The 15,551-nt window shown below is 35.2% G+C and overlaps 1 protein-coding gene across 4 annotated transcripts in view; it reads right to left on the reverse strand.

Moving 5' to 3' along the window:
* ATP9B (ATPase phospholipid transporting 9B (putative)) overlaps positions 1-15,551 on the reverse strand; it is a 151,601-nt gene that overhangs the window by 78,853 nt on the left and 57,197 nt on the right. For all 4 annotated transcript variants that reach the window (XM_062514181.1, XM_062513456.1, XM_062512636.1 and 1 more), the window contains exons 8-9: positions 12,008-12,102; positions 4,045-4,125 (exon numbers count right to left, since the gene is read on the reverse strand). In XM_062514181.1, the coding sequence (XP_062370165.1) occupies positions 4,045-4,125; positions 12,008-12,102 (176 nt within the window). The remainder of the gene's footprint in view (positions 1-4,044; positions 4,126-12,007; positions 12,103-15,551) is intronic.

Genomic DNA, 15,551 nt, shown 5'->3' on the forward strand with positions numbered 1-15,551 from the left:
ATGATGACTTACCCTTATGTTTTTTTGTCATAAGTTACTCAAATGAAAAATATAAGGTGCATTTAAGAGTTATGAGCTTAGCTGTTTCACACTATTTTTATTTGTACTTCTGGAGAGATGGTAGGGATAGATGAAGCAGAGAAGGACAAGAACTAAGAACTGCAATTTCTGAGTGAGACCAGACCTGTGTTAAGCAAATAAATTTCTGCAAATTTTCTGACACTAACAGAACAATGTATGTTTTGGGGTAAGTTAAATCCATCACTTGCTCTCCTAGCAGAAATTTGACATACAAGGGGCTTCTTTGTCCAGCTGACAAAGTTTCCACTTAAGGTCTGCTGGGTTGAATTTCATTTGGCAGCTGTATGTTTCTTGGTCTTTGGGTTCTGAATTAATTTCATTACCAGAATAATGCAGTTCAGTATTATATTCAAGCTTCATATTCAGGCTCAGTTTTTTAATCTGTGAGCAGCATTGATCATAGAGGTTTAAATTGTGTATAGTTTTTTTTCAGAAATTAGTCTGTAGCTCTTGCATGTGCAGAGAGAAAGGAAAGATGATCGGTAAAATAAAAATTGAATACAACCCATTCTCTGTCCTTTCATAATTAATATCATAAAGTCCTTTCACGAATTCATAATACAGCTGACCAAGGATTATGACAGATTTCAAGGAGTCATTTAAAATGTTTCAAAGCTACAACTTTTTAGATTTCTTTTTGTAAAGAACATGGGAGGTCTTTGAGACTAAATACCTAATCCTTGAGTGAACTAGTGTACCACTTCTATTTGACCTTTTCTATCACTATTCCTGCATGACAGGTTGCAGTACAACAACCCCCATCAAGTTTTGAAACAAAGTGGAATACACATCAATTTTCTTGAATCACTGAAAGAGATTCCTTCCCCAATTCAATCACACTGTTAATTTTTCCGGCTATGTTCCTTTTACTGGCATGTGTTTTGGACAAGGTCAGATTAGGTTCCACACACATTAGTTCCTTGGTCAAGGTGTCTGTATAATTGTTACTGCCAGCAAAAAGGAAAAGGAGTCAAAAGGATTTGCAAAACATAACACCATTCCCTTCAGTGGCAACCTAGAGGTAGGCTAGATTGAAATCAGCAAAACCATTGCTTCAAAACAAATAATTCTTTAACAGCAAACATGAATTTAGAAAATGACTTAACTTCCTCTCTACTAAAATGCAAGACATATCCAAGAAAACATCTGTGCAATTAGCGTCAGGCCAGAGATTGTACTCATAAAAGAACACAGCTACATGTACCAGGTTTTGCATCAGGGTATATTTTTTTCAAGCACCTAACAAGATGCTGTATTTTAAAAAATTGTATATATTATACAATATAGTTCCATACCATATGAAAAAAATAAAGATTATTGAAGTAGCTGAATCAAACTCAATGGCATTTGTTTTCTAAGATTGCTATTAGAATATTAAAAAATGAAGATATATTTCCAAAGTAAATGAAGAGACTATGGGGACAGCACAGAGCTGCAATATAGAAGAAATAAAAGGAAAATATTCTTAAGGGTATAGTGAAAGAAAAACCCCAAATTTAAACAAAAAATAGCCAAGGTTAAAAGCAAAGACTTTCCATGATACTGTACAGAAGTAAGAAAAGGTTAAATAATACTGGCTATGCCAATACACACTGATGTAGTGCTCTAGAATACTCTTTAGGCTCTAACTGGTAAAAGTTAAGAAGTATGGTTTGCTTTTATTGTCTTTTTACAGATTTTCAGCATTGATAAAAAAAGCTCCCTCCTTTATCAAGCCTAAAGAGGAGCATCAGACAGAAAAGAAACTACAGTAGTTACATCTTTTTACACCCTTGTTCTCTACACCACTATTTAAAAATGAGCCCAGCCAAGACATGGATGATACCCTCAGAACAAATAAAACTATCTAATAAATTTCCACAAAACACTAATTTAGCTCATCTATTGTTTGTTTGGTTTTTTTGATATGCTTTCTAGTAAATGTGAAAGGAAGAGAGGAATTAATTTATGCCATTATTTAAGGGCCAGACATGACCATTCAAGGACATAAACTAACTTTTATGCACTGACTGCATATAACACACCAAAATCTATGGAGAACAATGGAAAATAACTTCATGTGAAGCTCGCCGATATCACTAGAATACAGCAAAGCTTTTATGCCTCCTGACATGATTATGCAGGTGTTCTGCAAAAGGTATCTTCTGTCAGCTCTCAGGTTTTTCATGGATATATTTTTACTTAGACCTTGCTTGCTCATACAAACTCCAGCACTGTGCTCCCAAGTTTCTGGTTTCTTTTACGGATGCACACTTTTTGAAATTATCTAAGTTCGTCTTTTACATTGTTAGTACTCTGTCTCCATAATGGGGGAAAAAAGAAAAAGAAAAATCAATGTGCTATTACCCTGTCAACCTACCCTTGCAAGAATTCTTTGAACATCAATGCTTAAGTAGAAAAAATGTATGCATTAGCATCACTAAGCACACTAATTTTTTTGCTTTAACATCAAATAGAAATTAGATGCAAGAACTGATTTATTGTAAGAAGCAAGGGCTCACAGCAAAAGCAGAAAGATAAATCAGTAAACAAGTGTCCTGAAACAACATTTCACAATGCAGAAAGTACACAACTAACAAAAACCAACCTTTGAAAAATCTCTAGTGTGATTCACAGTGAACAAAATTTGAGGGAAATGCCCCCAGACGCTTTACACAGAAGTACAGTTTAAACTATCCTTGCTACTGAAGCACCCAAAAAACCATATGCAACCCTGAAACCATAAAATTCATCCGTTATTTACACATGTTAGGGTGTTTGAATCATAGCTCTTAAGACATGTACAAACTGAACCCACAATATGAATGATTGTGATGAGTTCCCAATGTCTTGATTGCTTATACCAGAGTTGTTAAGAAGATTCCAAAGAGTTCAATATATATGCAGGAAAGCACACACTTAACCACTGAGAAGAATAATATGAATTTACAGCTAGTAATAGAAGTTTCATTTGGACAATTGGTCAATACATGGTTTAAGTAAATACTGTTGCTTGCTGCTTTAGAAGGTGTGAACAAATGACATTTACTTTGTAGGCAGCATGGACTATGGAACTGGTATAAATTGGTCATTGAGAGTCAGTGACTGCAATTTCTCTTTCATCAGAGTATTTACAATTGTGAACTGGAATTCCAATTACGGAACAAAATCTATTACCAATTTGAGTCATGGGTAAAAACCCTTCTCTTTACTTCCCCAGCAGTTAATTCTCTCAAATTATTTTAGAAACAAACAATCAAGAGGAATGAGTCTAACACCACTGAGTTTGGCTAAAACAAACATAGTAATCACTATACCTGCTAACATACTGCTACAAAACTGTATATCTAATTTTTAAAAGAAGTACTACTACCTATTAGGACATTGCTTACAAGGGTCAACTTTAGCAGGCCACCTTTTAAAAACAATAGAAACAAGTAATATATATTATTGCATTGTTATTTTCATAATCAGTTTTGAATATAATTATCTCTGGAGAAGAGATTCAATAAAAAGCTCCCATAAGTAGCTTTTAGTTTTATTTTTACTTTCTGAGAAAACTGAACTCTGGAAGTACAGAAGAAATGCTGTTAAACAAGGAATGCTTTTATTGCACATAAACTAGCAGATGTGTTGTCTCAGGCTACTGTTATTATTCAACTTGTCAGTTTTTGACATATATGAAGAATACATCAGATGCCTGGAAACAAAGTATACTGTAATCCAAGAGTTTCACATAAAAAGATTTGTCAACCAACAAATATATGACTCTCCAATTCTGATTTTTTCAGATATTCCTTATGTATTAGTTTTCTGCAATATATGTTTAACAGAATATCTTTTATATGAAGTATTGCCATGGCAGGAACATAGGAAAAAATACTGCTGTAAAGACAAGGAAAGATCTGATACAATGTTGACACTACCTGTAGGACTGAGGTATTAAAGAGGGAAGTAGAACCTGAATTTACATGGACTACTTACCCGTGTGAAGGTACCCTCAAAACTGTGGATATCCAGCTGTGGCTTCTGAGCATAAACATATGCATTGATTGAAAAGAGATCCTGTAAAACAGAACAATGTACTTATTATCACCTAAATATAATACTGTATTTTGAAGACCTGGTAAGGATTTCAGTTTATGACCCCCACCAACCCACCCCAAACTAAGCTCACACAACTTTTACCCGACTAAGAAACATCGTGTTTTTTTCAGTACATCTTGATATAGAGGAGTCAGTTTCAAGTTGGTATCCTAAATGTGTTGATAGTTGAAACACTAAACTGTTTTACATTTATAATGAGTTTATAATTTATAATTTTTTAACATTTATAATATAATAATGAGTTAGATATTTTATCCAGTTTATTTTCTTTTAACAACTCCTTTTTAATCAATAATAGTGTAATCTTAAAATATTTTCCAGATATTTTTTCCTTTTCAAAGGAAATATTTTCAAAATAAAGTAGGGTAGGGAGAAAGGTAGGTTTGTTTGTTGGTTGGGTTTTTTATATGAAACTGGAAAAAAACCAAACTTTTCCCACAAGGTCAAAGCCAACTGAGTACAAGAGGAAACAATGAAATGGATTTGAGTTCTCTTGAATGCTCTAGCAACTCTGTGAAAACCCCATGAGAAAATCCTATCAGCTTCAGGAAAGCCTGACTAGATCAACAGGATTACTCAAATGTTTAAATTCAGGCATACATCAAAACTAGGGATACATAAAATTTGGTCTAATATATGTGGTACCACTACTTATGACAGCAAACAATCCACGAATGTTCCTACCCTAAAACTAAGAAGAATAGGAAAACCTCCTAAAACAGTACAGTAGCAGCCACTATAAACAGAAGGCAGTATAGTAGAAACAAAAGAAAAAAAATCTGATGACAGTTAGATCTTAAGAGCTGTCCCTAGAGGCCCAGGAGGTTCACCTTAAAATTCTGAAACAATTATTACATCAAATAATTGCTCTAAAATATCCACCTTCCGCAGGAAAAAATACTACAGACTAAAACCCTGATACAAAGGAATTTTTCAATCACAAAAACAAATTTTTTGGTGTTTTTTTAATGGTCAGGACCAACGGCAGCAAAGGGATTTCAAAAGGAGTTGAGCATTCATGCATGGATACACAACAATCCAATTTCTACTCTGGAGAGGAACAGATGCTTGATAGCAAGTCCCAGTCCACCCAAGAATTTTAACCTCTGATCAAATGCAAGGCTGTACACCTTCCCACTCTATGCAGCACCTAATTATTTGCGTTATCTCCACCCCTTATTACGAGCTGAATCTTGCAAAAGGCTAATCAAACACCATCTCTGGGGACCAAATTACATGGGTACAATACCCTGTTCATGCTAGCTAGAATGTCCTGCCTTCCAAAGCAGAATTAACTTTACAGACTCTTTCATCGACATATAAGCACACCTTGGCTCAAATGCTACTTTTAAAAGTAGGCCATTTTTTTTTTTCCATAATTTTGAATGTAAGAATGTTTCACAATTTGAACAGTACAAAAATTAATTAAAGTGCAATTGTCTACCCACGTTAATGTCTTAAAGTCCAACATTTATATCCTTTAGCTTCTCTGATACAATGGCTAGATTGATGAATATCACTATATTTTTGCTTTTCCTTTTCAAAATTAATGTTTTCTTAAAATCTAAAATACATGTATGAAATGTTTGACTTTCGTTTAAAAAGGTGTAGCGATATAAATAATGAATTGTGTTTATATTCTGCAGATAAGAAATCACTCATAGCTTGCAAAATGCACACACTTTATATTTCATATGCTTTTTAAAACATAAATGAAATCTGAACACTGAATCTCACAACTTATCTTTATCTTAAACCATTAGACATTTACTGAAGTCTATCACATGAAGTTCATTCATTGCACCCTTGTTCTTCCAACCTACTTTCAACAGGTTCACGAGAAATAATTAATATGAAACTAATACACACGTGGTGTCCTATATCTTCATCATTCACTTCTCTCCAATCTGTTATCACCTACAATTTAGCTAATCTAAGCTATTATGTGCTTTATTATTCAAAGAAAAATAAAGACTCTTTCAGTAGTGGATAACACAGAAGAAAACTAATACCACACACATGCTCATATACACAATAAAAACTGCTACTGAAATGCGTCAACTTCTCTCTTTTCAAAGAATGCCTTAGTGGGAAGCAAAATTAAAAGAAAGTAGAAATATCCATCGTTTTAAAGGGGACTGGCATTCGTACAGTAATATATTTTCCTTGTTTCTAATATTTCTATTTTTTTCTACTGTGATCTTCTTCCCTGTTACATTTCAAATGTGAAAAATTTCTATCTACCATACTCCTTCGGTGTCTCTTTATATTTTAGTTCCCCTTTCGCATTTCTGATTTAATACCTAAATTTGTGTTTACCCTTTCTCCTTTTTGAATTTCAGCTATGAAACAAACTTTCTTATCTTTGTGAAAAACTGAGATATGCACATCATTGGCATTACTCTGAAATGCAACAAGCTAGAACTGGCATAGCATTCCAGAAATGCATGGGGATTTTTTGTAAAATTTAAAAAACCTATGCTCTGTGGGAAATCCAGGGTGTTAGCTCATTGGCATTTCAGTCATGAGTAGCAGAAAGACATAAAAGCGTATTACTTGTGCTCAGCAGATTTCTGAAGTATTTTTTTCATTATTAAGGCAATGAAAGAGTTAAAGATTCTTATTTTCTGTAGTCAAGTGTTCTGTACTCCAACTGGACACCATTCTCAGACCAATAAAACATGGTAGTTTTATAATATGAAGTAAAGAAGGAAAAACTAAGAATGATACAGTTACAGGGGATAAATTTCCATGAACTCCATTCAACAGCCAGTAAAGGTTACTGTAATACGAAGTTTCTTAACCAAGTGCTGCTTTTCCAGTATGGAAGATGTGCATTTCTCCTCTCAATGTCTTGAAAAAAATCATGAGGGTGACTTTAACAATGAGACATCAAGATTTGTAATCAACAGTACATGTAAATATAATTTCTGCTCACTAGGCAAGAAAAAATTACCTTGTTAGGTTATGTCATTCCTTCCCCTTACATAAAAGCAGGGGAAAAGGAAATAAACTTAAACATAGGATTAGATTCTATTATCTTTAGGAAAGGCAACTACTTTTTATTAATGATTTAGCTAATGGGAGATTTCTGAAACTCAGCTTCAGTAAAGACTTGATTTCATACTAATACACTGAGCTGCTGATTCACTGAAGCCAAATAGCTCTACTGATACCTTCAATGGAAACAGTATTCTACATCTAAAATTACATCACTTTTAGGATGAAATAAGGTCAAATGACCTCAGTTATTTCCTTACTCAAGACAAAAATCCATGATTGGGTGGGGATTGTAACAGTTGTAGATTAAAAAAACTATATGAAAAACTTGAATCTCAAATAAAAAAAAATTCTTATATAACAGTAGATGAGTTTTTCTTAAGAAATTGTTATGCATTTAATTATCTTGTACTTTAAAATAACTATTGAGAAGAATGCACTTCATTCTTCCACACTGCAAGTCAGAAAATGACTTTGTGATGGTACAATAATGAAAATGTTCTCTTTTGCATTTCACAATTTAAAAATCACCACAGTTATCAATAACATAGAAAAACCTCCTCTATTAGGTCAAGGGCAACATTTGTTCACCTTACTTAAAGATCATTAAAATACATTCTTAATCATAACATGTAGTTCATTGCAAATAAAATTGCCTTTGGTTCAATAAAACTAATTAAATGTAAATGGTATTGTTTACTGCCGTATGGATCTTCTGATATAAATCAGCAAGTCACCATTTATTGAAAAATACAGTGACCTCATTGCTGTTAATAAATACAGCTGATCACACAAGCTAGAGAAGAATGCCTCAGAACTCGTGCATTGCCAGAACTGTCCCACCTATAACTATGAAACTGCAAGAAACTTAATCTAGGTGTTACCATATTTCTGACCAGCCATCATTAAGTGACTTGCTGAAATTTTAATTCTCTGATCACATTAAGTGCTTTAGAAAGACAACAAAATCTGTACCAATCGTCTTGGTGGTGTCATCTGTTCTTTAAGAAAAGCTCTGAAGGTCTGCAGGTTTGTTTGTTCTGGGTGTCATAGCAGGTAGGATTACAGTGCTGCTCTGGTGACACGGCTGACAGCTCATGCCAACACAAGATACTCACTCTCCTACTTGAAAGGAGGTTGTAGTGAGGTGGGCATCAGTCTCCTCTACCAGGTAATAAGTGACAGGAGCAGGGGAAATGGCCCCAAAGCTCAAGGGGAGGTTTAGAATAGATCTTAAAAAAAATTTCTTCACAGAAAAGGGGGTCAGGCATTGGAACAGGTTGTCCAGGGAAGTGGTGGAATCACCATCCCTGAAGTGTTTGGAAGGCATGTGGATGTGGTACTTGGGTACACAGTACAGTAGTGAACACAGCGAGCTGTTCACTGGAGTCAACAATCTTAGACGTCTGTTCCAACCTTAATGACTATATTTTTACAACTAAAATCACAGCGTTTTTAGTTTTATCCCACAGTGGCAGGGATGTGTGATGGCTGGCTGAAGTAATGTGATCCATCCGGTAACACCCCAAAATATCAGCCCAGGGGGAGAGAGGGCAGAGCTGCAGGGACTGCACCGTACTGCCCAGGCTGCCATGGGCTGTGTCTGGGAGAAGCAGCCAGGTGCTGGCTCATCACGCGCCCATAGGGATTTAACCTTGGCAGCTGAGGACTGTGCCGCCATGCCAAACTTGTGCAGTGAGCTGGAAGGGCCGGGACCTGGTGGGGGGACTCAGGGCTGGGTTTGGAGCAGGCACATCGAGGGCCCCAAGCTCCCTATGGCCGCTCCGGGCACGCTCGGGCTGCGCTGCCGGACACAGCAGCTAGATGGGTCACCGCACGATCCACCTGGCATTTTGTACAGGAAAGGAACCCAGCCGTGTAACTGCAAAGAAATAATTCTGGACACTGCATTCAGACTTCCTGTAGGGCCCACATACAAATACAGCTTATGACCCTATTATAAAGCACAAAAATTAAGCTGACGGTAAAATAATTTCAAAATGCTATTTTTTGTTAGTTTGATATTCATAGCTTGCTTAGACTGCCATACCAATCTCTGAAGTTGTCTATCCACAGTTTCATTACATGACCAACACTCCTGCATACCACTGTCATTTGAGTAAAGGTAAGAGTCTTGGCAGAAATGCAAGAATTACCAATGAGCTTTTCCACAGGAATGGAAACAGCATTCTGCGATGGGCACTGAGCATCATTTTTTGTGACAGATATGAGAATCCCTTAAAAACCATTTACATTTGGTGCATTAGGCTACCACTCCACCAAAATAAATCACAGACAAATGGGGCTTAGGAGCAAATCAGATATATGACACGAACACTGCAAACAGTCCAAAATTTGCTGGGAACAGCCATTTAAAATGAGCTCAATGAAGAACCACCAAGTGTAAGTGGTTTGGCCACCAGTACAAAAATTTGGAAGTATTTTAGTTTAGTTGGCAGGAAATATTACACTCAGCGTCAGTTACTTAAGCATGATATGTCAGCTTATGCAGACAAATCCTGGTCTGGTAAGCACCAATAACTGAGTGGGGTGAGAAAGGGCAGAGGCACAGCCAGTGCTCACGGCTTTCATATGCTGCTGGTCGTCAGGAAAGGTGTTAAGTGGAAGCAGCTCCTGATTAACCACAGTTACAGTACAACTCAGGTTGTCACCAACAGCACCAGAGGGAGAGTATAAAGATCTTGCAAGAAGCCCAGATGAGTTACACAGAGGTTAATAGCCCTAAGTGGAAACAACTAAGGAAGAAATGGCTACTATATTGTACAGTTGACTCCTCTATTTTGTTTCCAAGACGCAGGTATAATTTCTTGGCAGTATCCTGCCTTCCCTCCCCTTCACACCCAAAACACCCACCAGCTGAAGGAACCTTCACATCTGCTGGAAGATGAGGCTGCATGTCCCACAACTGAAATGCAGACATCCCATCTTCAACCACTTCTGATTTACTAGTCTTAAAACAGTACAATCATTTAGTTCTCCAAATCATACTGCACAGATTTAACCATAATTTTGCATTATCTCCATAGATATCTAATGCTTTATTTATCATGTCTATTGATAATAGATGTTTTAATTTTTTTAAGCAAAGAGCAGAGTATAAAAATTACAGTACAAAAATTTCATGCTCTACCTAACATGAAAGCTAGAAAGATAATTCCATGCCTTCTTCCTAACAAGAAGGGAAAAAGCTTTAAACATAGATTTGGATTTTTTAGGGGGGGAAAAAAAGTTAATGCAAATGGCTTCTTTTTCTTTTCCAAAGGATAATGCAGAAAGTCATTGCATTGTAACTTATTCCAGATTTCATCAGCCTCAGTACACCAAAACTCCTAAGATCAGAATATCAAAATTATAACCAACAAATAAAAGTCTGAGGCAGTGCTTTGCACAGAATTTGCAACTGCAGTCAGTGATGTTTCCAAAAAAAAAAAAAAAAAAAAAGGACAAACAAAACCTAGCAACTAAGTTGAACACAGGAGTAACTGTTGGAAAAGTACTACTAAATGAAAAAAAAATTAAAGCAAGATAGAAAGTTGACTGTATTTTAGTCTAACACATTGCATGTGTCCCAAATTTGGGTATGGTTTTCTTTTAATGAGAAAACAAGAGAAGGCCTTGATTAAAAGTTAAAAACTACAGGAAAAGCATTATTACAAACACTAAATTCAAATGCATGTTTTACAATATTTGTTAAAGTCTTTTCTTGCACCAGAACTCATGACTTGAAGCCTGACTTGGCATCCCAGTCTGGCATGACTAACCTTTGGTTTCAAACCTTGTTCTCAATCCTCTAAAGTGCAATTGCAATGTAGCTACTTCTTTATTCTCCTGTCACTTGTCAAGCCAGTTGTCAGAGAATATGAACACAGGAGAAAACCTTGCCTTTCTGCTAGTATCAGTGTGGCAGCAACTGTTTCTGTAAGTGTAACTGTGCAAATCCTGCTAAGATCCAGCAGAAAATCTAATACTTTTGCTATTGAGATGGAATATAAACAGGTTTAGTTGCCTTTAATAAAACACTTAAAAGATTTAGTATGAAAACATCAGAAATTCTGTACAGGTCAATTTCCACAAGCTTGTCATTTGAGTATGTTTTCGAAGGAGGTCTCCCAATACCAAGCCAACTCACCGGTATATCAGAAAGCTTTCCCAGTACAAAGGAAAACAATTCAGCTTCTTGTAAAGGAGACATTTATACAATTTTACATTTGCTTTTGTAGGTATGTGTCTATTTTGGATGTGCATATACACACACACATACACCTGTGTCCTTTTCAATGATTTTATATTTACTTGTGACACAACACATGTATGCACTCAAAAACATCCACAATCAGGCCATTCTTAGAGAGCCCTGCTTGCAAGAACCTGCACGTTGCACCTAGTCAGACAAGAAAGAATGTTGACAACAAAAAGCACTTCACCTTCCAGGAGCAGACTATTGTTTCCCAAGCTCACCAGTAAGTGATTAAAGCAATGGCTCCTTCAACAAGAATAATCTGCACTTGCAGTCTAACACTTGGTTGAAAACACTGTAACTGTGACTTGCTTCTGGAAAGTGTGAACCTCTGTGCAGACAATGATGAGAACCACTAGGTTGAAAGATAAAAATCCAGTTCTGACTCAGTTTCTTTTCAATGCAATTGTGCAACTAACTTCTTGTTCAGCATCCAGTGGAATATCTGTATCTTGATTATTGTAAAAACTAAGCTCCTGATAACAGGTATTTTTCAACACTTACAGTAACTGTAATAATCTTTTGGATAAGGTATATAAATGCACACACAGAAGACAACTTAAAACCAAACAGTATGCTTACCCCTAAAGCTGGCAATCTTTGTGTGCAACTGACAGCAACCTTCAGTTTCCAGTCTGTTTCTCCATCTAGCTGGTCAGTTCGAATGAAACACGAACCTTGAAATTACAAAGAGACATCAAACTATTACTTTAATTTCCAAAATTCAGTTTGGGTTAAAACATGCAGAAGAATGAAAACAACACAATTTACAACCATTATTAAAAATAATTTGTGCAACATATAAAAGTATTTGTATTTTGGAGTGTCTGTGTACTCTCCTCCAGGAATACTTTAGGTATTACACAATTGCAACATTTTTTCCAATAAAATTAACAATATGTCTGTTTATGAATGGAGGTAACTTCTATTTTACAGGTTTCTTCAAAGCTTCTAAATAGGTTATCAAACATTCCGAAAAAAAAATTATTAAGTCCTTAACATGGACAATATTCAAAACAATGTGGATTTGAATGTATTATACTTAAAAGAAGTATTTTTGAATCATCTGCAACTATTGGCAATTCAAGAATAAAGAAACCTATCAACACATGCTAAGTACTTCAGATATGAGGGAAACTCAAGATACACACTGATATACACTGAACAGAATCAGTGTACTGTACAGATAGAAGACTAGTATTGAAGAAACAGAAAACTCAGACCTCTGCAGAGCCTACCCTCACCTCCATAACTAGTTTGATGGGTATCGTCAAGTCAGGAGTATTACATACATTACTAATGTAAGATTTAAAAAAGACCACACACAAACACTGCAAATCTATTAAAAAATACAAAGTTAACTGCCATTCCATCAAGCTTGAAGCCTTTTTAACAGGTGGTAAAATTTCAGCAACACTCTTCACAAGTGCTAGACTAAAGAAGCCTTAAATATTTCTGAAGTAGTAATTACAACTTCCTTTATACTATAGCAAAAAAAAATGTATACACTATTGTTACCGTGTGCTATGGGTGCTCAAAGAATAGACGTTACAAGTTAATTGTAAATTTTAACAGACATATATAAACACACACATTTCTGTCTGTATTTCAACCAATCCAATAAAAACTAACAAAGTAGTTTTACCCCTAGAAGCAATGGGGTAGCAATTAAGTGGAAGGAAACAACGCAAAGGAGTTTATCCACATTTGAGTCCTATTACAGATAAGAAGAGAGTCTGCTAGAATGTGTCAAGGCAGTATGCCAAGAAAGAGTACCTACCAGTGAACGTAAGTTAAGATAAGAGTTTATTCTATAGGCCAGGTGGACTTTGCTTTAAGTAAAGTCTAACAGAACCCAATTCTTTGTCCATTAAAGCCTGCAAATTAAGCAGTTTGATGAGCTAAACACATGCTTGAGAGAGAAGCCACCTGAAATTTTGCCTGGCTAAAAGGTAGTGTTTTTGCACAACAGACTTGAAAGAATCTTACAAGCTTTCATGTAACAGCTCTATTTATATTAAGAGCATCGTAAATAAACAAATCTTTAAATGTTAATATAGACAGCTCTCAGAAAACATGATCCAAGCTAAATTTCACCCAAAGCTCAGAGACACAAGCTGCGAAGTTGTGTCTGAAGTTCCTGAAAAGCTGGTTTTAAAATCTTAACAGAATTCGTTACGGATTTTCTTCTAAGAGTAAAATACTATAAAGCACTTTTTGAAGAGACAGTGACACCTGCTGCATTATAATGAAGTGTGAAGTACCCAGGAATGCCTAAAAACACCATGGTATCACAGCACTTTCTGTCCATGGCATAGATGAGCCTACTCTCCATCATACTTTTCCTGTACAAGACATTTCATGGTTCTCTTTACCCTTGCTGTCAATGGTTGCTCTCTTGCATCAATTTCATTTAGAATTATACTATAGATCAATGCAGTTCAAGACCAGTGTGGCTGCTGTGAATGGTTGACTGCACATATATTCATTTAATAGAGCTCACACTATGACATGTATTGGCCAGCTGCATTTCCTCTTCACTTCAGCAGTTAATTTCGTCAATAACTTATCTCATAGCCAGTTTCCCTTTTATCCAGAAAAAAGGACTGCTTTGTGCCAAGTCAGCTTTCAATAGTGATCAAAAAAGCAAAACCGAAACAATACAATCCTCTTCTCTACCTCAAATATTGCAGTAGATTTGACTAAGTCATTTTAACTATTCTCTAAGGTAATCTGGCTTAACTGAGCTATAAACATGGAAGATTAAATATATAATTAGAAAGTATAAAAACAACTGTTCACCCCTACTAAAAACCGTTTTTAAAACTAAATATTCCCCACTGTGTATTGTCTGGAAATCACATGTACTCTACCTTTGAGAGGTATTTGAGTCGGCAGTACATAAAACTTCTAAAAATCAATGTCTTCTGAAAATATGAGCATTTTCATTTTTCCATTTTAAAACGCTTGGAAGCATTGCACCTTCCTCCTCCAATCACAAAATTAAAACCAAAAAGCTCACATAAAGAAGTCGTAAAAATTGTGTTACATACTTCATAGAATGCCTTAGGACAATGTTAAAAGTCTATTACATTTCTAACCTGAATATGACTTTCCAGAAAAAAAAAAAAATCCCCAAATCTTCTGTACATGCCAGGAGTTACTACTCCTTCTGAATACAGAAATAACTGTTGAACCTAACAATTATTTTATAGCACACAAAGAATGCAATATTTTTTAAAGTTTATGTTACTTTTAAAAGGGAGGCATTTAAGGAAATGCGATTAAGTATTTTAAGTATTTACCAATCAAAAGTAGCTGTTTACAAAAAGAAAAATTTAAAAATGAAAAATTTAATTACACACTTCACTGAACATGAAAAATTTTCATAAGGCTACAAATAAATGAGAATGCATGAAATTAAAACTGTTACTTTATACAGTGAAGCACTCAGATACTCATTTCCCTTATCTATACAGTTAAAATTAATAGACAAAGTTGTACATTGTGAACATCTGACTTATTTCTACCAAGTGAAAATTTTGGAATTATCTGAATTAGAATTTAAGGTTGATTCAAGAAAATTACACTGGAAAGAAAGAAAAATTACATTTATCAAAAGTGCAAACTTCATGAGCACATTTAAACTAATTTACATTACAAGTACATAATACTCATGTAGCCTAATCAGTTGAAAACAGGCAGGAATCAATGCAGAGCAAGTGCATATAAGGTGCTGCCCAAAAAGCAACTAAACTGATTTTTTAAACCATTTCAGTAGAAACTTTGAAACTTGAATGCTTAGAAAATTCCTGGGACTACAATTCAGTTTTGGTGATTTAACAAGAGCTCAATTATTTGAGTTCTGTGCAGAATTTAATCTAAGGTTGCTTTTCCATGGAAAAAACGCACCTCAATACAAAGGATGAAAACAATTTTAAGAGCTTGAAATAACTATGAAACTTCACATTTTAAGGATGCATTGATAATTATACATTGAGAATTATTAACAGACTTATGTTTTTTGAGATATTATGGATTAAAATACATTTTTAAAGCTATTTTGTGTGCTAATAGAATACTGAAGAAAAATATTGTTTACCTCAGTAGCTTTTATGGTGTTTTG

Source organism: Cinclus cinclus, chromosome 1 (assembly GCF_963662255.1).
Source record: "Cinclus cinclus chromosome 1, bCinCin1.1, whole genome shotgun sequence".
Taxonomy (NCBI): domain Eukaryota; kingdom Metazoa; phylum Chordata; class Aves; order Passeriformes; family Cinclidae; genus Cinclus; species Cinclus cinclus.